Below are 26755 nucleotides of genomic sequence, written 5' to 3' on the forward strand. Positions count from 1 at the left end.
AAGTTGTATTTTCTAACAACAGTTTGAATTGAGGTGTGTCCTGCCTCCTCATTAATTCACACAGAAGTAGTCCATTTCAACATTGCGGGCAATTTATGTTTGAGGCTTTACTGAGCCAGATAAACTTCTCTCTTCCAGGAGAGCCCACCGTACTTCACTCATGTTTGTTTGAGGCTTTACTGAGCCAGATAAACGTCTCTCTTCCAGGAGAGCCCACCGTACTTCACTCATGTTTGTGTTTGAGGCTTTACTGAGCCAGATAAACGTCTCTCTTCCAGGAGAGCCCACCGTACTTCACTCATGTTTGTGTTTGAGGCTTTACTGAGCCAGATAAACGTCTCTCTTCCAGGAGAGCCCACCGTACTTCACTCATGTTTGTGTTTGAGGCTTTACTGAGCCAGATAAACGTCTCTCTTCCAGGATGTTTGTTTGAAACGATAAACGTCTCTCTTCCAGGAGAGCCCACCGTACTTCACTCATGTTTGTGTTTGAGGCTTTACTGAGCCAGATAAACGTCTCTCTTCCAGGAGAGCCCACCGTACTTCACTCATGTTTGTGTTTGAGGCTTTACTGAGCCAGATAAACGTCTCTCTTCCAGGAGAACCCACCGTACTTCACTCATGTTTGTGTTTGAGGCTTTACTGAGCCAGATAAACGTCTCTCTTCCAGGAGAACCCACCGTACTTCACTCATGTTTGTGTTTGAGGCTTTACTGAGCCAGATAAACGTCTCTCTTCCAGGAGAGCCCACCGTACTTCACTCATGTTTGTGTTTGAGGCTTTACTGAGCCAGATAAACGTCTCTCTTCCAGGAGAACCCACCGTACTTCACTCATGTTTGTGCAGATCAAGTATGCGTATATTTGCACAGTCTTGCAAGAATTTGAATGTTTTCTTGCTGGCGCCTGCTTTGCCTACCTTGTTGTTTTCCTTACACATAATAACTTTGGACATGTGTTCGTTCCTATCAAAGTAATTTCCTTATTTTCTGTATATCGTGTTGTCGTTTCTACTGTAGCCGCATACAGTATGTACAGTTGAAGTTGGAAGTTTACATACACTTGGGTTGGAGTCATTAAAACTCGTTTTTCAACCCCTCCACAAATGTCTTGTTAACAAACTATAGTTTTGGCAAGTCGGTTAGGACATCTACTTTGTGCATGACATAAGTAATTTTTCCAACAATTGTTTACAGACAGATTATTTCACTGCATCACAATTCCAGTGGGTCAGAAGTTTACATACACTAAGTTGACTGTGCCTTTAAACAGCTTGGAAAGTTCCAGAAAATGATGTCATGGCTTTAGAAGCTTCTAATAGGCTAATTGACATAATTTGAGTCAATTGGAGGTGTACCTGGGGATGTGTTTCAAGGCAAGTATAAACACCATGGGACCACGCAGCCGTCATACCACTAAGGAAGGAGACGCATTCTGTCTCCTCGAGATGAACGTACTTTGGTGCAAAAAGTGCAAATCAATCCCAGAACAACAGCAAAGGACATTGTGAAGATGCTGGAGGAAACCGGTACAAAAGTATATATCCACAGTAAACCAGGTCTTATGTCGACATAACCTGAAAGGGCGCTCAGCAAGGAAGAAGCCACTGCTCCAAAACCTACATAGAAAATCCAGACTACGGTTTGCAACTGGACAAAGATCATACTTTTTTGGAGAAATGTCCTCTGGTCTGATGAAACAAAAATAGAACTGTTTGGCCATAATAACCATCGTTATGTTTGGAGGAAAAATGGGGAGCTTGCAAGCCGAAGAACACCATCCCAACTGTGAAGCACTGTCATGGTCGTCGTAATGGGGAGACCAAAGCGCAGCGTGATTAGAAAACATTATTTTATTGAATGAAGAACACGAAGAACAGTTAAACAAAAACAACGAAACGAACGAGTGCAGACACAGGCAACTTCACATAGACAATAACCCATGAACCACAATACAAAACAGGCTACCTAAATATGGTTCCCAATTAGAGACAACGACAAACACCTGCCCCTGATTGAGAACCATATCAGGCCAAAACACATAGAAACAGATAAACTAGACATGCAACATAGAATGCCCATACCCTGACCAAACAAAACATAGAAACAAACAACGCAAATAATGGTCAGAGTGTGACAAGCACGAGGGTGGCAGCATCATGTTGTGGGGGTGCTTTGCTGCAGGATGGACTGGTGCACTTCACAAAATAGATGGCATCATGAGAGAGGAAAATTATGTGGATATATTGAAGCAACATCTCAAGACATCAGTTAACGCTTGGTCGCAAATATCTCTTCCAAATGGACAATGACCCCAGGCATACTTCCAAAGTTGTGGCAAAATGGCTTAAGGACAACAAAGTCATGGTATTGGAGTTTCCATCACAAAGCCCTGACCTCAATCCTATAGAAAATGTGTGGGCAGAACTGAAAAAGCGTGTGCGAGCAAGGAGGGCTACAAACTTGATTCAGTTACACCAGCTCTGTCAGGCGGAATGGGCCAAAATTCACCCAACTTATTGTGGGAAGCTTGTGGAAGGCTACCCGAAACGTGTGACCCAAGTTAACCAATTTAAAGGCAATGCTACCAGATACTAATTGAGTGTATGTAAACTTCTGACCCACTGGGAATGTGATGAAATACATAATTCTCTACTATTATTCTGACATTTCACATTCTTAAAATAAAGTGGTGATCCTAACTGACCTAAAACAGAATTTTTTACTAGGATTAAATGTCAGGAATTGTGAAGAACTGAGTTTAAATATATTTGGCCAAGGTTTATTTAAACTTCCGACTTCAATTGTAAGCACTTTGTGACATCTGCTGATGTACAAAGGGCTTTATAAATACATTTGATTCATTTGACCAAATTCTCACCTTACACTTGACTACCGCATTAAGTAGCATCTTCCTCTCACCTCTCAAGCCTAAACTTCTCACACACTCTCTGTACCCTGTGTTTTCATAAGTCACCATTTTTACTCCGTCCCCCATGTCTCTCTCCCTCTCTCTCGCTCTCTCCCTCTCTCTCTCTCGCGCTCTCTCTCGCTCTCTCTCTCGTTCTCTCTCTCTCTCGCTCTCTCTCTCTTGCTCTCTCTCCTACCATCTCTCTCCCCAGACTCAGATGTTAACCAGTTGTCTGGGAGCAGGAAGAGAACCAGGAAGAGGTCCTCTGAGGAGGAAGATTGCAGCTGGGACTCCTCCTATAGTGAGGTGAGTATTCACACTACATAGACCCACATACACACACATGCGTGCGGACAGTTTACTCATACATAGATAAACACATGTAGATACACACACACACACACACACACACACACATTTATATATACACACAAAAACACACGCTGCCCAACACTCTACTCCACCAGACTCTGCACATCTCAGTTTCTCTAGAAATAAATCAGATCATGCCCAAACTGTATGGGGTTGTAGTTTCCAACAGGCCAATGTTCTGCATAGTTTAGCGCAGAATACGTGATACTGAACTACAATGACCATAATCCAATCCAACCATAATCTACTTGTCTGGTCTGTGTTTCTTTTACACCTGCTACATAAGAGACAAAAGATTGCGGGATCAAGAGGGGATACATCGAGAGCAGTTGCTTCTCAAGGTACACTATATGTGCAGAAGTATGTGGACACCACATGAGGTTGGTGGCACCTTAATTGGGGAGGATGGGCTCATTGTAATAACTGGAGCGGAATATGTGGATTGGTATAAAATACATCAAACACATGGTATCCAGGTGGAAATGTCTAGGAGCAACAACAAGCTCAGCCGCGAAGTGGTAGGCCACAAAAGCTGACAGAACGGGACCGCCGAGTGCTGAAGTGCGTAGCACGTAAAAAATAATCTGTCCTCGGTTGCAACACTTACTACCGAGTTCCAAACTGCCTCTGGAAACAACGTCAGTACAAGAACTGTTCGTCGGGAGCTTCATGAAATGGGTTTCCATGGCAGAGCAGCCATACACAAGACTAAGATCACCATGCGCAATGCCAAGTGTCGGCTGGAATGGTGTTGAGCTCGCCGCCATTGGTCTCTGAAGCGGTGGAAACACTGGGGGGATGAATCACTCTTCACCATCTGGCAGTCCGACAGACGAATCTGGGTTTGCCGAATGCCAGGAGAACACTATCTGCACAAATGCATAGTGCTCAAAGTGATGATCCTAACAGGAGAACCAGTTAGCCCTGCTGTTAGTCTGTATTGAACCCCATCTCATCAACAAAACCAGAACGGTGATGATGTTGTCTTGTAGCCAGACACTGTGCGCTGTAGAATTAGGATACAGGAATGGACATGAACCTTCTTATGGTGGTCCAAAGGTCAGCCAGATTGGGCAGGGAGTTGGTCAACCATGGTTTAGCAGTGCTGTGTCTTCTCTACAGCAGAAGGCCAAGGTAGCAGGAGTGGGGGGCTCGGAGTCTGGCTCGGGTCTGAGACAGAGACCCTCTCCCAGGACCATCTTCCAGGCTGGTCTGCTGGCCCCTCACAGCAAACCACGCAGCCGTGAGCAGAGAAGGGGAGGACGCCAGAACAAGCTGGAGCACCACAGCAGTCCTCTGGTGAGAACACACACTACATGTGGACGCACGCCATTCAGAGTAGACTGAATATGCAGCAACGTAATGAACAGACACTATATACCCCAGGGCTCACATCTAGTCTGTCAAAAATATTCAGCTCTGTTGTTTTATGTTCTCACAAAGAAAAACAAATCCACTTCTGAGTCATATTTGATTTGACATATTTTTTCTTTCAAATTTGACACCCCCACAGAAATGAATTACTCTGTTCTAACAGTACCTTAGACATTTTATATTAAAAATATATATTCTGTCAATCCTGTCTGTGATACATGACTAGGTAGTCATACTATACTTCTCAGATAGAGTTCAGTGTGTCAAATCGGAGGGCCTGTTGTCAGGACCTCTGGCAGTCTCTTTGGGGGTACCACAGGGTTCAATCCTCAGGCTGAATCTTTTCTCTGTATATATCAATAATGTTGCTCTTTCTGCGGGCGATTCCTTGATCCACCTCTACACAGACAACACCATTCTGTATACATCTGGCCCTTCTTTGGACACTGTGTTAACAAACCTCCAAACGAGCTTCCATGCCATACAACTCTCCTTCCATGGACTCCAACTGCTCTTAAACGTTAGTAAAACTAAATGCATGCTCTTCAACCGATCGCTGCCCACACCCGCCCGCCCGACTAGCATCACTAGTCTGGACGGTTCTGACTTAGAATCTGTGGACAACTTCAAATACCTAGGTTTCTGGCGAGTCTGTAAATTCTCCTTCCAGACTCATATTAAGCATGTCCAATCCAAAATGAAATCTAGAATCGGCTTCCTATTTCGCAACAAAGCCTCCTTCACTCACGCTGCCAAACATACCCTCGTAAAACTGACTATCCTGCTGATCCTTGACTTTGGCGATGTCATTTACGAAATAGCCTCCAACACACTACTCAGCAAACTGGATGCAGTCTATCACAGTGCCATCCGTTTTGTCAAAGCCCCATATACCACCCACCACAGCGGCCTGTATGCTCTCGTCGGCTGGCCTTCGCTACATATTCGTCGCCAGACCCACTGGTTCCAGGTCATCTATAAGTCTTTGCTAGGTAAAGCTCCGCCTTATCTCAGCTCACTGGTCACCATAGCAACACCCACCCGTAGCATGCGCTCCAGCAGGTATATCTCACTGGTCATCCCCAAAGCCAACACACACTTTGGCTGCCTTTCCTTCCAGTTCTCTGCTGCGAAGGACTGGAAGGAATTGCAAAAATCGCTGAAGTTGGAGACATATCTCCCTCACTAACTTTAAGCATCAGCTATCTGAGCAGCTTACCGATCGCTGCAAATGAACATAGCCCATCTGTAAATAACCCACCCAACTACCTCATCCCCATGTTGTTTTTATTTACTTTTTTGCTCTTTTTGCACCCCAGTATCTCTACTTGCACATTCATCTTCTGCACATCTATCACTCCAGTGTTAATTTGCTCAATTGTAATTACTTCGCTACTATGGCCTATTTATTGCCTTACGTCCTTACTCCATTTGCACACACTGTATATAGATTTTCTATTGTTGTATTGAGTGTACTTTTGTTTATCCTATGTGTAATGTTTTTTGTCTCGCTGCTTTGCTTTATCTTGGCCAGGTCGCAGTTGTAAATGAGAACTTGTTCTCAACTGGCCTACCTGGTTAAATAAAGGTGAAATAAAAACAATCACTCTGAACCATGGCAACATCCTTGCCATTAACACAACTAACAGAGTAGGACAGGACAAGACATGACATGTGGCTGGAGGAATGTAGCTCTGTGTGTCTTCTGTCAGTTCTCTGAGAAATTATGAGACAGCACCTGTAGAAACACACACCATCCAACAAGAATGACTTGTCACTCTGAAACAGTCACACACACACACACACACACTTGCCACGCTCAAACAGCAGCTATGAGAGGGTAGGTACAGAGGAGACACCAAACCGTTGGAGACACACACAGCAACCATAGGGGCTGCCTTTGTGTGAAACGCTGCGGCCTGGAAGGAGTGACAGTCAGTGTACAATTGGATCCTCGTGGTTTATTTTCTGAAGTCTCTTGTTTGCAGCGTGAGCCAGTTAAAACATGCTTGTCTGCTCTCCATCATGTGATGAGATTTCAGAAGTGCCTTCTTAAGTGCTCGGCGTCTGCCCTTCGTGACTGACAATGTTCAACGACTCTTTATCTCTCTCTTTCCCTGTCTCTTTCATTCTCCCTCTTGTACTCTCTCTCTTTTGCTTTCTGTCACTCTTTCTCTGTCTCTCACTCTCTCATCACCTCTCTCTTTCCCTGTCTCTTTCACTCTCCCTCTTGTACTCTCTCTCTTTTGCTTTCTGTCCCTCTTTCTATGTCTCTCCCCCTCTCTGTCTCTCACTCTCTCATCACCTCTCTCTTTCCCTGTCTCTTTCACTCTCCCTCTTGTACTCTCTCTCTTTTGCTTTCTGTCCCTCTTTCTATGTCTCTCCCCCTCTCTGTCTCTCACTCTCTCATCACCTCTCTCTTTCTCTCTCTCTGTCTCTCTCATACCCTGTGTGCCTCTCTGTCAGTCTACAGTACCTGCAAAAAGGTTGCTTTATTTCAGTTACCAGTGAGATTACATCAAAAAGAGAAAAGAACACTGAGTAGGTTCCAAGGTGATGGTCTGGACTAAAGAACACTGAGTAGGTTCCAAGGTGATGGTCTGGATTAAAGAACACTGAGTAGGTTCCAAGGTGTTAGTCTGGACTAAAGAACACTGAGTAGGTTCCAAGGTGATGGTCTGGACTAAAGAACACTGAGTAGGTTCCAAGGTGATGGTCTGGATTAAAGAACACTGAGTAGGTTCCAAGGTGTTAGTCTGGACTAAAGAACACTGAGTAGGTTCCAAGGTGATGGTCTGGATTAAAGAACACTGAGTAGGTTCCAAGGTGTTAGTCTGGACTAAAGAACACTGAGTAGGTTCCAAGGTGATGGTCTGGACTAAAGAACACTGAGTAGGTTCCAAGGTGATGGTCTGGACTAAATAACACTGAGTAGGTTCCAAGGTGATGGTCTGGATTAAAGAACACTGAGTAGGTTCCAAGGTGTTAGTCTGGACTAAAGAACACTGAGTAGGTTCCAAGGTGATGGTCTGGATTAAAGGACACTGAGTAGGTTCCAAGGTGATGGCCTGGATTAAAGGACACTGAGTAGGTGCCAAGTTGATGGTCGGGATTATCTGGGTAGATGTGAGAGTCCATTTGGGTCAAGAGAACTATGCTAAAACACACACTGATGGAGCTAAGAACTAGGATTGGGTGGAGTGGAGAACATCAGGTGGATAGGGACCAAATTAAACAAAAAAACACATACAGATTTAGCAGTTGTTCGTACTTGGTAACATTGTGTAATTACACATAGGTTTTAACACACTTCAAAACATGTAACCTTCTCATAAAGCTCGTTGCAAAATTCTGGAAACATTCAATAAATTCCCTGGTTTTCCCGAAATCACGGTTGGAAGATTCTCAGAATTGGAGGGAATAAACAGGAATCCTCCAACCGGGATTCCCGGGAAAACCAGGGAATTTATTGAACATTCCTGGAATTTTGCGACCCTAATCCCAACTAATGTTTAATGCATTGTGTCCTCTCCTTCACATCTCTCCCCCTCCCACCTGTCTCTCTCTCTCCACAGAGCCTGGCCTGCAGTGTTGGCCCCGGGCCCCTGGTGTCCGTGGTCCCTGAGAGCCCCGGGCCCCTGGAGCTCCTTGAGCAGGACTCTAAGGATTCGGCCCAGAGCACCTCCTCCACCTCCCTGGCCTCCAACACCACAGAGCCTGCCTGCCAGCCAGAGTACAAGGTAACGGAAGGGGATAGAGGACAGAGGAAGGGAGAAGGAAGGAGGGGAGAGAGGGAGGAGAGAGACAGGGAGAGGGGAGGAAGTGAGGAAGGGGGAGAGAGAAGGGAGAGGACAAAGGGGGGAATATAGGGCCAATAGAAGAGGGAGTTAAGTTTTAACAGAAAACAAGAGAGGAGAATGTGGATAATATCATAGAAGTCTCCCATCCCTTCTGTTTGTCCATGTGCAGAGACAATGTGTGTTTGGAGCATGACTGACTTTGTGTGTTTGTACATCTCTGCCTCCATTGTCTTTGATGTCTGTAACCTCACAGGTCTAAATCAAATCAAATCAAATCTACAGAGCTGTGTGGTGTGCAGTGGCAGTGGCACATGAAGTAAATGAAGTATAACATAGTCTCATAGTAAGACTGAGTCTTTGTAATGTGTGTTTGGAGGCCAACCTGTATCCACAACAGGACTAATGGAACCCACAGTCCCCTACCAGTGGTATATCCATTATAATGATGTGCACCTGGCGGATTGTCTATGCGCTGACATGTCCTAGAGTCAAAGACCCACCTGTTTCAAACTCCAAATCTAGTTTGCACACACACACACACACACCTCTTTACCCCTCAAACTGTCCCCCGTCCTCTCCCCTCGCAGGACAACAAGGGTTTTGGCATTGGGGAGCTGGTGTGGGGGAAGATCAAGGGGTTCTCCTGGTGGCCAGGCATCGTGGTCACCTGGCGCGCCACGGGCAAACGACAAGCCACTCATGGCATGAGGTGGCTGCAGTGGTTCGGTGATGGCAAGTTCTCTGAGGTGAGAATTGAGGAGGATGGTTCCCACCCTGTGTACTCACAACAATCACAACACTCCATCATTGTTTTGGCAGAGAGGAACATTTTGGATGTTATCATGTCTGTCATAAAGTCTGCTATATTTCAGAGTCAGCATTGACAAAAGCCCCGTTTATACCCGGGGCTAACATTCATCCTTTTGACGTTATCTTGTCCACATTCTGATTGTGCCCACATTTTTAGACAGGTGTAGACAATTGTGATCTGGTTGTGACCAGATCTTCCTGACCACATCTGGAAGTAGTCAGGCAAGCATTGTGTCTGGAAATCAATCAAGTGTAGACAAATCTGGATACCAATAATCGTCTCTTAAAATAAATAAATACATTCATATTATCTGAATGCAAAGAAATTGCATACAGGGAGGGACTAGGAAATCTGGTCAAAATGTGGACACAGTGGATGGATGAAAGATAAACCTTGATTAGATAGTGATTGGATCATATTGATAAGATCATGAACCCCACATATTAGTGCAAGGTGTAAACGAGGCTCATGCGACACGAAGTAGGAGTGCTGGTCGATGATCAGTCCTCTTGTAGATCATAAAGAATAACATTACATGGACAGGGGGCACCTTATCCTAGTTAAGCACTCCTACTCTGAGACGCTTTGTGAATATGGACCTTGTTTTACAGTAAAGCAATGAATGAGCTTTTAACCTTCCATATCTCCACCTGCTAATGTCTTGTCCTTGGCTTCAACACATCATCCTCACCAGGTTTCAGCTGACAAGCTGGACTCCATCACTGCTTTCCCCAAGTTCTTCAACCAAGCCTCCTACACCAAGCTGGCATCCTACCGCAGGGCCATCTTCCAGACACTGGAGGTAAGGAGGGGGAGGAGGAGGGTGGCAAAGAAGAATGTAGAGATTCATTTGTGTGTGTGTATATATGTGTGATGTGTGGGGGAGGGTTTGGTTACTCTACAGTGCATTTGGAAAGTATTCAGACCCCTTGACTTTTTCCACATTTTGTTACATTACAGCCTTGTTCTAAAATAGATTAAGTCGTTTCTTCCCATCATCAATCTACACACAATAGCCCCTAATGACAAAGCAAAAACAGGTTTTTAGCCATTTGTAAAATTGCATTAAAAATAAAAGTGTGTGTTAATTAATGGTAAATTACCTTGAGATCGACAGTTATTTGCTTGACAATCACCAGCAGACTACATTTTTGTGACCGCCACAGCCCTATGTCCAATCAATTGAATTTACCACAGAGTGTGCAAGAGTGTGCAAAGCTTTCATCAAGGCAAAGGGTGGCTACTTTGAAGAATCTCAAATATAAAATATATTTAGATTTGTTTAACACTTTTTTGGTTACTACATGATTCCATATGTGTTATTTCATAGTTTTGATGTCTTCACTATTATTCTACAATGTAGAAAATAGTAAAAATAAAGAAAAACCCTTGAATGAGTAGGTGTGTCCAAACTTTTGACTGGTACTGTATATTAATTTTTAATGTCAATACAGGGTCCGGGAATTTCCCTGCATTTCCTTGATCTCAATACTAGGGCCTGTTAATAACTTCACAATACCGACAAACAGACAGACAGTAGGTATGGGAATTTGAAATAATGTTACTATTTGAAAAATATCATACATTTTTGGGGGGGTATTCAGATTTTCGTAATACATGTGTTTCCTTAACTTCGCTATGTTTTTAACCTGAACACTTGCTCAGCAAGGTAGAGGCAATGCGCTCTGCTGCAGCAAAGCAGGCGGGGGGAGGTGCCAGTGTGTGTGTAAGGTGTGTGCTGAGCAAACAGGGAGAGGCAGAGAGAGATGCAATGTAGCCTAGTCAACTCTCGCTAACTTGTTGATGCCATATGTTATTTATAGTCCCATCTGACAGTGCCTGTGTTGACTGCATCAAATCGGAGAAGAGAAGTTACCTAAACTAGCTAGCTAGCAAGCTAGGCTAATTGAGGCAACATTTTGCTGTGCTTCCTGTCCTTGTCTACAAATAGCAACAAATATCAATGATCTCTCACTTTACTTGCTACACATGGAGCCTCTATGACTGTAGTGCCGCTTTGATTGGCAGATACAACAAGTGGGATATGTTTTTTATGGGGTGCAGAGGATAAAAACTACATTTAAAAGTTTGTTGTTTTATTAAATTAAGAATATCAAATGTGAGGTTATATATTTGTATGTGACAATGTCACATGGATATTTTAATTTAACTTAGACAATTCCTTTTCATTGTTAAATAGGCCTATAATATTTCCCCTAAAAGGTATACTCACATAAGCAATTGTATTTAAAAAAATTATTATTATTCTTTTTTTCACCTTTATTTAACCAGGTTGGCTAGTTGAGAACAAGTTCTCATTTACAACCTCTCTATCTTCCACCTAACCTCCTAACTCTCCCTCCCCTCCCTCTCTCCTTCCCTCACCCCACCTTTTCTCCCTCTTCCACAACCCCGCCTCCTCCCTTTCCTCTCTTTCCCCCTCTCTCTCAGATGGCCAGTCTGCGTGCTGAGAAGCCATTCCCTCCGTGTGAGTCAGAGGGGCCAGAGGACCAGGTCAAGCCCATGCTGGACTGGGCCAACGGGGGCTTCCTGCCTAAGGGCCAGGAGGGCCTCAAACCCACAGAGAACCCTGGTGAGACTCACCAACCAAAGTCAATATAAGGTCTTAATGCCATGGCTGGGGTTTTCTCCTGGCCCCCTTCTGTCCAGTCTTGTCCACTATGGGCCCCTTAAAGGGATAGCTGCCGGTTTTTTCAGTTTTCACATCATACAATAGTTGTGAATGTTCTAGAATAAGCTAGGAAGCATATCTGTAGTCCAATGTATCACTGTTATAGCACCCAACTTAAACGATAGCCCCTGTTAGTGCTGTGAACAATAGTTGCTGACAGATTTAAAATAGTTCCACCGTTACTTTCTCTAGATCAGGTTCTCCAACCCTGTTCCTGGAGAGCTACCGTCCTGTAGTTTTTAGCTCCAACCACAATCTAGCACAACTGATTCTAATAATTTGCTTCTTGATAAGCTGTTTTTAGAATACTTACGTAATTTATTTATGTCTCTACTTGGCATCTCCCACACTCGCCCTTCTCTTTGTCTTTCTGTCTTTCTCCCAAAGGTCTTTGTTTGCACATAGTGTGTCAACATACAGTTAACAGACAATTTCATCGGGGTGGTTACGGGTTGCCTCCTGTCTAGTATGCTTCATGTCATCCACAGTACTCCATTGGTTAGGGTTCCATGGGTTTGTCAGGGGATTAACCAGGTGTGAAATAATATAGAATGAATCCCTTAATATGATGTCTGGACTAATAGTCAAGATTATATTTTGTGGCATAAACAAAAACCAGTCATAATGTTTTCATCTAATTTTCAAACAATCACTTCAATAGCTCCTGTAAACCTTGCTCACCTTCATCCACCTGCTCACCTGTAAACCTTGCTCACCTTCAGCCACCTGCTCACCTTCATCCACTCTAAAATAAATCCATACAGTGCACTATGCAACTACCATTTCATGAATGGCCATGTACTCTTACAATCTCCAACGGGCACAGCCAGAAGAGCACTGGCCACCCTCAGAGCCTGGTTATCACGTTTCAGGTATGACCCAGAGGCAGACAGTTTCGAAGAAACAAAAGTTTATTTCTAATACAGGGGCAGGCAAACGACAGGTCAAAGGCAGGTGGAGGTCAGTAATCCAGAGAGGGTGCAAAGGGTCCAGAACGGCAGGCAGTCTCAGGGTCAAGGCAGGGAGGGGTCAGTAATCCAGAGAGGGTGCAAAGGGTCCAGAACGGCAGGCAGTCTCAGGGTCAAGGCAGGCAGGGGTCAGTAATCCAGAGAGGGTGCAAAGGGTCCAGAACGGCAGGCAGTCTCAGGGTCAGGGCAGGCAGGGGTCAGTAATCCAGAGAGGGTGCAAAGGGTCCAGAACAGCAGGCAGTCTCAGGGTCAAGGCAGGCAGGGGTCAGTAATCCAGAGAGGGTGCAAAGGGTCCAGAACGGCAGGCAGTCTCAGGGTCAGGGCAGGCAGGGGTCAGTAATCCAGAGAGGGTGCAAAGGGTCCAGAACGGCAGGCAGTCTCAGGGTCAAGGCAGGGAGGGTCAGTAATCCAGAGAGGGTGCAAAGGGTCCAGAACGGCAGGCAGTCTCAGGGTCAAGGCAGGCAGGGGTCAGTAATCCAGAGAGGGTGCAAAGGGTCCAGAACGGCAGGCAGTCTCAGGGTCAGGGCAGGCAGGGGTCAGTAATCCAGAGAGGGTGCAAAGGGTCCAGAACAGCAGGCAGTCTCAGGGTCAAGGCAGGCAGGGGTCAGTAATCCAGAGAGGGTGCAAAGGGTCCAGAACGGCAGGCAGTCTCAGGGTCAGGGCAGGCAGGGGTCAGTAATCCAGAGAGGGTGCAAAGGGTCCAGAACGGCAGGCAGTCTCAGGGTCAAGGCAGGCAGGGGTCAGTAATCCAGAGAGGGTGCAAAGGGTCCAGAACAGCAGGCAGTCTCAGGGTCAAGGCAGGCAGGGGTCAGTAATCCAGAGAGGGTGCAAAGGGTCCAGAACGGCAGGCAGTCTCAGGGTCCAGAGAGGGTGCAAAGGGTCCAGAACGGCAGGCAGTCTCAGGGTCAAGGCAGGCAGGGGTCAGTAATCCAGAGAGGGTGCAAAGGGTCCAGAACGGCAGGCAGTCTCAGGGTCAGGGCAGGCAGGGGTCAGTAATCCAGAGAGGGTGCAAAGGGTCCAGAACGGCAGGCAGTCTCAGGGTCAGGGCAGGCAGGGGTCAGTAATCCAGTGAGGTGGGGCAAGGTACAGAACGGCAGGCAGTCTCAGGGTCAGGGCAGGCAGGGGTCAGTAATCCAGTGAGGTGGGGCAAGGTACAGAACGGCAGGCAGGCTCAGGGCAGGCAGAAGGGTCAAAACCGGGAAGGACTAGAAAACAGGCATAAGCAACAGGCAGGGGCAGGGGAACAAACTCTGGTAGGTTTCACAAACAAAACAAACTGGCAACAGACACACAGAGAACACAGGTATAAATACACAAGGGATAATGGGGAAGATGGGTGACACCTGGAGGGGGGCGGGGACAAGCACAAAGACAGGTGAAACAGATCAGGGTGTGACACTGGTTCCTCTCTAGGTTTCTTCCTTGGTTTCTGCCTTTCTAGGGAGTTTTTGCAAGCCACCGTGCTTCTACATCTGCATTGGGGGTTTTTGGCTGGGTTTCTAGAAAGCACTTTGTGGCACTTTGTCTGCTGATGTAAAAAGGGCTTTATAAATGCATTTGCTTGATTAATTGATGAATGGAAAGAAACATCTGTTACAAAACACCAAAAAGTATAATGAATGACCATCAGTGATTGTCATTCTTTAAGGGCACAAGGCGAGACCCAGAAGCAGACACAGGAGGCAGATGGTTTGAGCCTTTGATATTTATTAGTTCCAAAAGGAGTAGGCAAGAGAGTGGTTGTGGACAGGCAAAAGGTCAAAACCAGATCAGAGTCCAGGAGGTACAGAGTGGCAGGCAGGCTCGAGGTCAGGGCAGGCAGGCGGGTACAGAGTCCAGAAAACAGGCAAGGGTCAAAACCGGGAGGACTAGTAAAAAGAGAATAGAAGCAGGAGTACAGGAAAACAAGCTGGTTGACTTGAAAGACGTACAAGACGAACTGGCACAGAGAGACAGGAAGCACAGGGAAAAATACACCAGGAAAAATAAGCGACACCTGGAGGGGTGGAGACAATGACAGGTGAAACAGATCAGGGTGTGACACATTCATTAGGCCTACACTTGTAACCTGAAATTATGCGTCCACTGCTGTCCGCAAGAGTCTCAGTCTCTGACACTCACCTCTGCCTTCGCAAAATGTAACTTTTATCGTCAAACCACACTGCATTTTGGAGTGTATTCTACACGTTTTCATGTCCATTCTTTCATTTGTCATGCAACTGACATGCAGTAATGATAAATAATATTGTAATTGCCTTCAGTTTTCTTGGCATCTTTGTTTTAATTATTGTGATAGGCTCATGTTATATTGGTACGCCGTAACGTCTACTCCGTACCGGACTGTCCCGGCTTACTTTCACCCCGATATTACTTGGCCAATAATTTACTGTCAGTGAGATTTTAAAAAGTAATACAACATTTGCCTAAACAAAATGTTGTATTACTTTTTTTTATCTCACTGAAAGTAAGCTGGTATAACTTAATCTGTTTTATAATTTGACTGTTGTTTTTGTTCTGTATGTGTCCTCTCTAGACAGCAACCCGTTAAACCACAAAGTGTTGGACGTCAGTCTGCTAGAGTATTTCCCCACAGCCAAGAGGCCCCGCATCAGCCTTTGTAAGGCCAAGAGCAGCCCAGAGGAGGTCTACAGTAGAGGTCAGAGGTCAACCAAACGGGTCAACCTGGGGTACCAGGGTCATATTCATTACGCACCAAACAGAAGAAAACAGACTGAAACAGGGAGGGACTACTTAGATTTGTCCTATAAGAAACATTAATTTCCCATTTATGTTGCAAAACGTTTTCAAAATGTTATGCCCTAATGAATACGAACCTGGAGTTGTCTGTTTCAAACATATGTAGCTAATTCCCTTAAGATTGTTCTTTATTACTATACAGTAGTATGTTATTGTTCATGTGTCTCAAGACCTGTCTTGATTATTGACTTGGATGTGTGTGTGTCTCTCTGTGTGTCCTCTCTGCCCTTCAGAACAAATGGTGCATGAAGTTTTGAAGAATAACAGAAGTATAGAAGGTATGTTCTCATTTTAGTTTTAGACATTTCTCAAAAAAGATCTCTAATTGATGTAGCTATGGAACATAAACTGCAAAAATTGCTTTAGTCTGAAGACTTTATCTACCTGTCTTTTTTCTGGCAGAGTTTTGCCTCTCATGTGGGAAAACACGAGCGGCAACCTTCCACCCACTTTTTGAAGGAGGCCTTTGCCAAGCATGCAAGGTTAGTGCACTTCTCTCAGTCAGAAACGGCACACTCCCAAGAAATACACCAATATTATCTTTAACTGTCATCACTCTCACTCAACCATCCTTACAACACCCACTGACTATACAGTAGATCCCACGTTGTACTTGTAGAGTAGAAAATAATTGTTGAAAAAAGCAGGACACCCTGAGGTGAATGACATACAGACATTTACCTACCTACCTAAATATTTAATCCACTCTGAGCCCTACAATGTGTCAAAATGTGTATTAATGTGTTTGTGCTGCTCTCTGGAAGCAGGATTTCCACAATAGTCATCTAGAGCCATTCTGTCAATAGAGCCACTGTGTTCAAAATTTTAGAGTTGTCAATGCCTGGGCTTGCCTCTCTTTGTTGTGTAAGGGACTAGAGCAGTGGTCACCAACCGGTCGACCAACTGGTCAATCTTCAAGGCAGTGTTCCCATTTTGAACCATTTAATTTGTCTGAAGGGACAAACTCCACCTACCCGGTGGACCAGGATAACTAAATCAAGTGTGCTTACTGCGCTGGCCAATCGGATAGCTCAAATCACCGAGCCTACAGCTTCCACGATCCCACGGCAAAGTTTGATATCCTCCTATGTGAGATTTTATAACTTTTAAAACCATGACCAGAGAGAAACTGTCAACAAATACAGCACAGAGCTAATATTTTTTATGAGTTTGTTTGTTTGTTTATTCAGCACTGTCAACACTGTTTTTATTCAACACTTTTACAAAACATAAAACGCCCTACCACCACTCATGCTACAACTAGCACTGCAGCTGCAATCAATGAGTAGCCAAGTGTATCGATAGGCCTGTGTTTTTATTATTAGCAGGTCGTCGTGTCTATTTTAATATCGAGGAATATTTCACTTTCTTTCATCATAGGAACAACATGAATTTGTGCACGAGTCAGAAATAATGTGGTGTGACTCCAGTCTCGCCACCAGGTGGAAGACGGTGTCCCCTCTCTCATGTCAATCTCACCGGAGGAAAGGAGAGAGCTGGGAACGTGAGAGGCGAACCCTCTGCTGCTCTCTCCCTCTGCTGAGACTGACCGTCAGATGCAGGTACCATCAGTCCAGTAAAATAAAAAATTGAATTATTCAAATTTATGCTCAGCTGTGCCTCGCAAGTGATACAACAACTGATCTATTTTGTTATCAAGCTCGAGTTTTGAAATATAATATGGTCTGATTAACAATATTGGCAGACCAAGCATAGCCAATATGCTGTGATAATGTATTAGGCCTAATGCACAAACCTAATTTCTACAGAACTATCTTTATTAGGTTAATTTTGCATAGGGTTCTATTTTTTTGTCATGTTTAAAAATAAATCTGAGCCGTAGATCTCGGCTTGCCTTTTGACTCCAAAAGTGATCTTGACTCAAAGGTTGGTGACAGGCCTCCCGAGTGGCGCAGTGGTCTAAGGCACTGCATCGCAGTGCTAACTGTGCCACTAGAGATCCTGGTTCGAGTTCAGGCTCTGTTGCAGCCGGCTGCGACTGGGAGACCCATGGGGCAGCACACAATTGGACCAGCGTCGTCCGGGTTAGGGGAGGGTTTGGCCGGCAGGGATGTCCTTTTACCATCGCACACTAGCGACTCCTGTGGCGGGCCGTGCGCAATGCATGCTGACATGGTCACCAGGTGTACAGGAACCCGCTGGCTTCCGGGTTAAGCGGGCATTGTGTCAAGAAGCAGTGCGGCTTGGCTGGGTTGTGTTTCCGAGGACACATGGCTCTCGACCTTCGCCTCTCCCGAGTCCGTACGGTAGTTGCAGCGATGGGACAAGACTGTTAACTAGTAATTAGATACCACGAAAAAGGGGTAAAAAAAAGAAAAGGTTGGTACCCCCTGGACTAGAGGCATCGATACCAGGCTTGGCTGGCTGCTTCTATCGAATACCTCCAGTCCAATAGATCAGTCTGGGTACCAGTCTTTTTAGCTAACACTCCTGTTATTTGCCAAAGAGACTGGCCATTCAGAAATCTCAACGTTCAATATGCAGCTGGATTTAAGGCGCAGTTACTGACTGATTGGTAGTTGGAAACATAATTCATATTTTCCATGACAATGTTATGGAACATGGGGTGTGTGCAAATTTGGAGCAATATAGAATTCAAATTTTAAGAACAACAATAAACAATACCGTTACGACCAGCCAGTGGTATAAAGTACTTAAGTCATTTTTGGGGGTATATGTACACCACCGTTTGGGGTCACTTAGAAAGGTCATTGTTTTTGAAAGAAACATATTTTTTTGTCAATTAAAATAACATAAAATGTATCAGAAATACAGTGTAGACATTGTTAATGTTGTAAATGACTATTGTAGCTGAAAAAGTCTTGATTTTTTATGGAATATCTACATAGGCGTAGAGGCCCATTATCAGCAACCATCACTCCTGTGTTCCAATGGCACATTGTGTTAGCTAATCCAAGATTAAGAACAGACTAACGAGTTAGTTTCACAAGAAAGTATTTTGTTTCTGGTCATTTTGAGCCTGTAATCGAACCCACAAATGCTGATGCTCCAGATACTCAACTAGTCTAAAGAAGGACAGTTTTATTGCTTCTCTTAATAGAACAACAGTTTTCAACAGTGCTAACATGATTGCAAAGGGGTTATCTAATGATTAATTAGCCTTTTAAAATGATGAACTTGGATTATAGCCCCACGAGGTGAGATCTTGCATGGAGCCCCAGACCGAGGGTGATTGACCGTCATCTTGAACTTCTTCCATTTTCTAATAATTGCACCAACAGTTGTTGCCTTCTCACCAAGCTGCTTGCCTATTGTCCTGTAGCCCATCCCAGCCTTGTGCAGGTCTACAATTTTATACCTGATTTCCTTACACAGCTCTCTGGTCTTGGCCATTGTGGAGAGGTTGGAGTCTGTTTGATTGAGTGTGTGGACAGGTGTCTTTTATATAGGTAACGAGTTCAAACAGGTGCAGTTAATACAGGTAATGAGTGGAGAACAGGAGGGCTTCTTAAAGAAAAATTAACTAAGGTCTGTGAGAGCCGGAATTCTTACTGGTTGGTAGGTGATCAAATACTTATGTCATGCAATAAAATGCAAATGAATTACTTAATCATACAATGTGATTTTCTGGATTTTTGTTTTAGATTCCATCTCTCACAGTTGAAGTGTACCTATGATAAATATTACAGACCTGTACATGCTTTGTAAGTAGGAAAACCTGCAAAATCGGCAGTGTATCAAATGCTTGTTCTCCCCACTGTATGTGCACTGTCATTGCTCTCTCTCTCGCTCTTCTGTGTGTGTATCATGTGCATCTTGCTAGCTGTCACTCATATAGCTAGAAGCTGAAGCTCATTGGTTGAACTCGAATTGCTAGGGGCTTGGAAACGTGGGGGAAAATGGTGCAGCACAGCTTCCAGAAAAACAGTTGCTATCAAACTAGGGATTTCGTGGATATTTGAGGTAAAACAGTAATTCTGGTCATATATTATGCATGCATGAACTACACATTGACACATCTAGGCCAAAAATACTTAGTAGTCGCTAAGGTTCCGGAGCATGTCTTTTTTTGCCCATATCTTGCAGTGTGGAAATGATCTCAAATGAGATCAACTTTTGGTTGAAAAATATAATATGATATTTTGGCCATAATCGTCTATCTATTGATTGTTCTATGATGATGCATAGTGTTTCCATGTGGTCCGTACATTGTCTGTCTTTTCTAAACCTGGCCTGCTGGTCCCTGATCAGCTTTTTGGAGGCGCATGAGGATGATCCTATTCAGGATTTTGCAGGGTATAGACAGAGTAATCCCTTAGTAATTCCTGCATTCCATTAGGTCGTTTTTCGGAAGCTTGACAATGTGCCCCTCAGCCCATTCTTTGGGTGTTTTCTCCTTTTCCCAGACCCCTCATAGAGCATGTCTGTAGATGCGTTCATATCGCCTCAAAGGCCTCCGATGGAATGTTGTCGGCTCCAGCTGCCTTTCCACTCTTTTGTAGTTTAATTGCAGCTTTTATTGGTCTCTCGCAATTCACATTCAGCAGTATTTCAGCTCTGGATATGTTTGAGGTTTCTGCTGGTGTTGGTCTTTTTAGAAATTCTCTGTGTTCCACCCATCTTTCAAGTGCATTTGATCATCCTTGTCTTTACTGGGTTTGAAAAATGTTACAAATTTGCCTAAATTTTACAATATGTTGAGAATTTGCTAAACTTATGATATGTTACTAATTGTAGCTAGGTGGCTAACATTAGCTAGGCTAAGGGTTAGGACTAAGGTTAGGGTTAAGTTTAGGAGTTAGGTTAAAGGGTTAAGGTTTGGGGAAGGTTTAGCTAAAAGGGTTAGGGGAAGGATTAGCTAACATGCTAAGTAGTTGCAGAGTAGCTAAAAAGTAGTAAGTAGTTGAAAAGTTGCTAAAATGCTAAAGTTGTCCGTGATGAGATTCGAACTCGCGCACTTTGGGTTCGTTTTTACGTTATGTAACCAAACGTAGCATATCATAGTAATTTGAGTGCCCCCGATTTACTATCTTACATCTAGTGTATGAGACCAGGCTAAGTTTAAGCAATCCTGAAAATCCTTCCTTGCAAACCAAACAGCCAATAATAGGCTTTTGGCCTACACATAGGCTACTGTCAATAAAAGTTGCAGTAGGCTAAACATTACTTTGACAAGTTAAACTTATAAACTAATATTTATAATATTGTCAAAGTGTTTATTGATGTCCTTGAATTGTGCAACAGGCAATTGCGATTTATCTCCCGCCTATTGAACTGTACAAATCCTAAATATATGCCTACAAATTACAAAATAAACTGCCTAAACAAATTAAGTATGAAAATAACTTATTTTTGTGCAAATAAGCCTTTCAAGGTTTGACAGAATATTTTAGCCTATCCTGTAGGCTATGTCTTTCGAATAAGATGCATCTGGATTTGAATATATTCTCCATTTAAAATTAAATAAAAAGGTGCAATGAGGAACCATTAGGCCTAGTTGTTGTTTTTTTTACCATTTCTTAGGCCTACCTAAATGTTTTTGGCAAGAAACTCCAGCATGTTTACCTTTTCTGCCCAGAGAAGCAAACTCAGCAGGATGATGGACTTGTAAATGTTAACGGAGGTTTGTAGTCTGCCCTTCCCTTGCCCTGATAATCTGTTAGCATAGTCTGCAAGAATTCGGTCAGGTCTGCTGGCTCAACTTTATAATTCAGCTGGAAATTGAAGAACTGCCATACAGGCAAAGTCATGCTTTTCTTTCCCACCAAGTCAGCCATCGTTCTTTTTCTGATTTAAGCTAAGGCAGACTACACTTGACTTACTAAGGGACAGATCTACATTTACTGGGGTTGGAGGGGTGGTCCAAAATAGGGGAGGGTTGTCAAACTTGTTTTTGTTGCTTTGGGTAGGGTGCATGTTATCCCGATTGACTGACCTTCATGTCTTAAAGTAATGATGGACTGTAGTTGCTCTTTGCTTATTTGAGCAGTTCTTACCATAATATGGACTTGGTATTTTACCTAATAGGGCTATCTTCTGTCTACCAACCCTACCTTATCACAACACAACACGATTTTACTCAACGTATTAAGAAGGAAAGAAATTCCACAAATCTGGATATTGTTGTTAATTAGTGTTTATCTTTGTGTGTGTTAGGACGTGTATCTTGAGATCTCCTACATGTATGATGACGATGGCTACCAATCGTACTGTACCGTGTGCTGCGGGGGCCGCGAGGTGTTACTGTGTGGGAACGCCAACTGCTGCAGGTGGGACTCAACACTCACTTCTTCAACTGTAACTCTGTATTCTACTGAGTGTGTTCCAAATGACACCCTTTTCCCTGTATTGTCAACTACTAAGTAGTGCACTATATAGGGAACACAGACTGTATCTCTACTGTATATTAGTTAATTTTTAACTTCTGTATGTTCAGTCAGCTTCTACTTTCTTTCACCTGTTGATTAGAAGTATTTTTTTTCTCTCGTGTCACCTTTTTTTTTTACCACTAGTTCCTCCTGCCTCCTATCGTTGCTTTTCATCTGTCTCTCCCCCCTATCCCCTCCCTTATTCATCCATCTCCCTCTCTCCCCTCCTTCCCCCTCAACCTTATTTCACACATCTCTGTCTGTCTCCTTCCTCCCCATGCAGGTGTTTCTGTGTAGAATGCCTGGACATTCTGGTGGGTGCGGGGGCGTCGAACAGTGCCCGTAACCTGGACCCATGGCGCTGCTACATGTGCCAGCCCCTGCAGCCCTACGGTGTGCTCAAACAACGCCACAATTGGAGCATGAAGCTGCAGGAGTTCTTTATCAACGACAACGGACAGGAGTTTGTGAGTCCCATCAAGATACTTAACTCCTCACATTGGCCCTTGTCACAATACTGATCACAAACCAATTTAGCTCATACAGCATCTAGGGCCTGCCATTCTCCTTGCTCAGGTCACAGGGTCTGGAAAACCTCAGGGTTCCACTCATAGCAACATTACTACATAGATGTGGTTGTTTATATAAACATTGTGATTTGGTCTATATGTTTCTCAGGAAAGCCCAAATATCTACCGGGCTGTCCCTGCAGAACAGAGGCACCCCATCCGCGTGCTCTCATTGTTTGATGGCATCGCCACTGGTAAGTGTGTAAGCGCTTAAGTGTCAAGTGTAATATTCAGAGGGCCTCCCGAGTGGTGCAGCGGTCTAAGGCACTGCATCACAATGCTTGAGGCGTCACTACAGACCCGGGTTCGAGCTGTGTCACAGCTGGCCGTGACCGGGAGACCAGTGAGGCGGCGCACAATTGGCCCAGCGTCGTCCAGATTAAGGGAGGGTTTGGCCGGCAGGGATTTCCTTGTCCCATTGCGCTCTAGCGACTCCTTGTATCGGGCCGGGTGCTTGCGAGTTGTGTGCAATGCCAAGAGTGTGCAAAGCTTTCATCAAGGCAAAGGGTGGCTACTTTGAAGAATCTCAAATATAAAATATATTTTGATTTGTCAAACACATTTTTGCTTACTACATGATTCCATGTGTGTTATTTCATAGTTTGATATCGTCACTATTATTCTACAATGTAGAAAAACCCTTAAATGAGTAGGTGTGTCTGAACTTCTGACTGGTACTGTATATTTCCATGTGTGTGGGTGCATGTGTCTAGGCTACTTAGTGCTACGAGACCTAGGATTCAAAGTGGACCATTATATTGCATCAGAGGTGTGTGAGGATTCCATATCGGTGGGGGTCGTCCGACATGAAGGAAGAATCCAGTACGTGCACGACGTGCGCAACATCACCAGAAAAAATGTAAGCAGAACACATCTCTTTCCCTGTCTTTCTCTCTTCGCATTACTGACAACTGGATGGGCAGAGCAAACTTAATCTGAGTCTAGTCAAATAGAGGGATGAGTGAGAAGGGATAAGTTTGTCTCTATAGCAAAAATCCAATCCCTTCCCCAATGACTGATTTTGTTGTTGTGTAAAGCAGGTGCTTCATGAAACATTTCTTTCTGGTCCTTCTCTTTATTCAACATCTGAGGATTATCATCTGAACTGGTCTATATTATTCATATTATTTATCATATGGGAATAAATTGCCAAGAACCAAGGGCTAGTGCCTTTATGTCTCATGGAGTAGTCCTCAGTGTCTTTCGAAATGCAAACATTTGCACATATGACACACCCGTTTACTGCTTATTCTGTGGGCTATTGCCTGTCCAGACAGGACAGTAGTACCTTATTGTAGCTTAATGAGCCTCACCTGTTATAGTTCTAGTGAATGCTCCCCTACCCTACTTTGTGGATCCACAATGAAACATATACAGACACATGGGCTCTTGAGGGCTCTTTTGAGTGCTTCAACACAACACACACACACACACACAATACAGCAACACACAACATTAACCACACAAACCTTGATCCACCCAGCTTTCATCCCTGTTCATAACAAAATACAACTTCCCCCTCTACTCCCAAGTCATAGCTAAACACAACACTCCGCCACAGTGGCAGAGAGGGACTCGCTGCCGGGTTGCATGCGAGTCCTTGACGTCATCTGGGTTAGAGGACAAAGCACAGCCTCTTGTCAGAGTAAATCCCCCAGAACTCATTCATCCCTTTGTCAACGATTCAGAGCACTCTTCAAAGAGGGTCTGGGCCCGAAGAGGGTCGGCCTGGCTGTTTTGGGAACATACAACCCCTCTCACATAACCCTTAGGCACTAGGTAGTCAACGGCCACCACCCCCTCGAAGTTGCGTAAAGAGTCTCAGCAGCACAGTAGCACTACTACTCACTCTCTCTCTATTCAATTCAACAAGCTTTAATGACATGGGGAAAATGTTTAGATTGCCAAAGCAAGTGGAATAGATAGTAAACAAATTAACAATCAGAAATTAACTGTAAAAATGACACTCACAAAAGTTTCAAAGGAATCGAGACATTTCAAATGTCAAGTCAAATTATATTAGTCACATGTGCCGAATACAACACTGACCAAGACGTGTGGTAGACAAATTACATATTTACCTGATCTATTTGATATTAAAGGTTAACAATTAATATTTAACTAATAGTAAGACATTTCTGTCCTACTAGTGTCTGTGTTTTTATGGTCTCCACTCTAGTTCCCTGCAGATATTCTGGGTGTATGGTCACCAGAGATGGCTTGACCTGACAAATGAATTAAACACTACATTACATAGACAACAATGTGTCGGTGATCAGGCCTACCACTTAATGATGGTGTTGGAGTCGTGCCTGGCCGTGCAGTCATGAGTGAACAGGGAGTACAGGAGGGGAGTGAGCAAGCACCCCTGAGGGGCTCCCGTGTTGAGTTTCAGCGTGGCGGATGTGTTGTTACCTACCCTTACCACCTGGGGTGGCCCGTCAGGAAGTCCAGGATCCAGTTGCAGAGGGAGGTGTTTAGTCCCAGGGTCCTTAGCTTATTAATGAGCTTTGAGGGCACTATGGTGTTGAACGCTGAGCTGTAGTCAATGAATAGCATTCTCTAATAGGTGTTCCTTTTGTCCAGGTGGGAAAGGGCATTGTTGAGTGCAATAGAGATTGCATCATCTGTGGTGTGGGTCTGCTGGGGCAGTATGCAAATTGGAGTGGGTCTAGGGTTTCTGGGATTATGGTGTTGATGTGAGCCATGACCAGCCTTTCAAAGCACTTCATGGCTACAGACGTGAGTGCTACGGTTCGGTAGTCATTTAGGCAGGTTACCTTAGTGTTCTTGGACACAGGCACTATGGTGGTCTGCTTAAAACATGTTGGTATTACAGACTTGGACAGGGGGAGGTTAAAAATGTCAGTGAAGACACTTTCTAGTTGGTAAGCGCATGCTCGCAGTACACGTCCTGGTAATCCATCTGGCCCTGCAGCCTTGTGAATGTTGACCTTACTCACATCGGCTGCGGAGAGCGTGATCACAGTCTTCCGGAACAGCTGGTGCTCTCATGCATGTTTCAGTGTTATTTGCCTCGACGCGAGCATAGAAGTAATTTAGCTCGTGTCACCAGGCAGCTCTCAGCTATGCTTCCCTTTTGTAGTCTGTAATGGTTTGCAAGCCCATCTGACAAGCATCAGAGCCAGTGTAGTACGATTTGATCTTAGCCCTGTATTGACTCTTTACCTGTTTGATGGTTTGTCCGGGTTAGAGTCCCGCTCCTTGAAAGCGGCAGCTCTAGCCTTAAGCTCAGTGCGGATGTTGTCTGTAATTCATGGCTTCTGTTTGGGGTATGTACGTATGGTCACTGTGGGGACGACGTCATCGATGCAATTATTGATGAAGCCAATGACTGATGTGGTGTACTCCTCAATGCCATCGGAGGAATCCCGGAACATATTCCAGTCTGTGCTAGCAAAACAGTCTTGTAGCTTAGCATCTGCTTCATCTGACCACGTTTTATTGACCGAGTCACTGGTGCTTCCTCCTTTAATTTTTGCGTGTAAGCAGGAATCAGGAGGATAGAATTATGGTCAGATTTGCCAAATGGAGGGCGAGGGAGAACTTTTTATACCTCTCTGAGGGTGGAGTTAAGGTGGACCAGAGTTTCTTTTCCTCTGGTTGCACATTTAACCAGCTGATAGAAATGTGGAAAAACAGATTTAAGTTTCTCTGCATTAAAGTCCCCGGCTACTAGGAGCGCCGCCTCTGGGTGAGCGTTTTCTTGTTTGCTTATGGCAGAAATACAGCTCATTCAATGCTGTCTTAGTGGCAGCCTCTGACTGTGGTGGTATGTAAACAGCTATGACAAATACAGATGAAAACTCTCTAGGTAGATAGTGTGGTGCACAGCTTATCATGAGATGCAATAGCTCGAGACTTCATTAGATATCGTGCACCAGCTGTTATTTACAAAAATACATTGTCCACCGCCCCTTGTCTTTCCAGGCGCCGCTGTTCTATCCTGCCGGTACAGCGTATAACCAGCCAGCTGTATGTTGACAGTGTCGTCGTTCAGCCACGACTGATATTACAGTTTTGAATGTCCTGTTGGTAGTTTAATCTTGCGCGTAGGTCATTGGTTTTATTCTCCAAAGATTGCCGTAGCACGCTTTCCAGCAGGTATATCTCACTTGTCACCCCCAAAGCCA

The 26755-nt window shown here is 44.4% G+C and overlaps 1 protein-coding gene across 7 annotated transcripts in view; it reads left to right on the forward strand.

The window, feature by feature from the left end:
- The window catches only part of dnmt3bb.1 (DNA (cytosine-5-)-methyltransferase 3 beta, duplicate b.1), a 67927-nt gene that overhangs the window by 24446 nt on the left and 16726 nt on the right, over nt 1–26755 (forward strand). For 4 of the 7 annotated variants that reach the window (XM_042303934.1, XM_042303939.1, XM_042303936.1 and 1 more), the window contains exons 4-16: nt 3120–3214; nt 4403–4579; nt 8230–8394; nt 9042–9200; nt 9960–10067; nt 11717–11858; nt 15459–15581; nt 15916–15960; nt 16085–16164; nt 21821–21933; nt 22316–22499; nt 22702–22795; nt 23315–23460. In XM_042303934.1, coding sequence (XP_042159868.1) covers nt 3120–3214; nt 4403–4579; nt 8230–8394; nt 9042–9200; nt 9960–10067; nt 11717–11858; nt 15459–15581; nt 15916–15960; nt 16085–16164; nt 21821–21933; nt 22316–22499; nt 22702–22795; nt 23315–23460 — 1631 coding nt within the window. The remainder of the gene's footprint in view (nt 1–3119; nt 3215–4402; nt 4580–8229; nt 8395–9041; nt 9201–9959; nt 10068–11716; nt 11859–15458; nt 15582–15915; nt 15961–16084; nt 16165–21820; nt 21934–22315; nt 22500–22701; nt 22796–23314; nt 23461–26755) is intronic. The other 3 variants (XM_042303938.1, XM_024384685.2, XM_042303937.1) reach the window with 2 other exon arrangements.

Source organism: Oncorhynchus tshawytscha, linkage group LG22 (assembly GCF_018296145.1).
Source record: "Oncorhynchus tshawytscha isolate Ot180627B linkage group LG22, Otsh_v2.0, whole genome shotgun sequence".
Taxonomy (NCBI): Eukaryota; Metazoa; Chordata; class Actinopteri; order Salmoniformes; family Salmonidae; genus Oncorhynchus; species Oncorhynchus tshawytscha.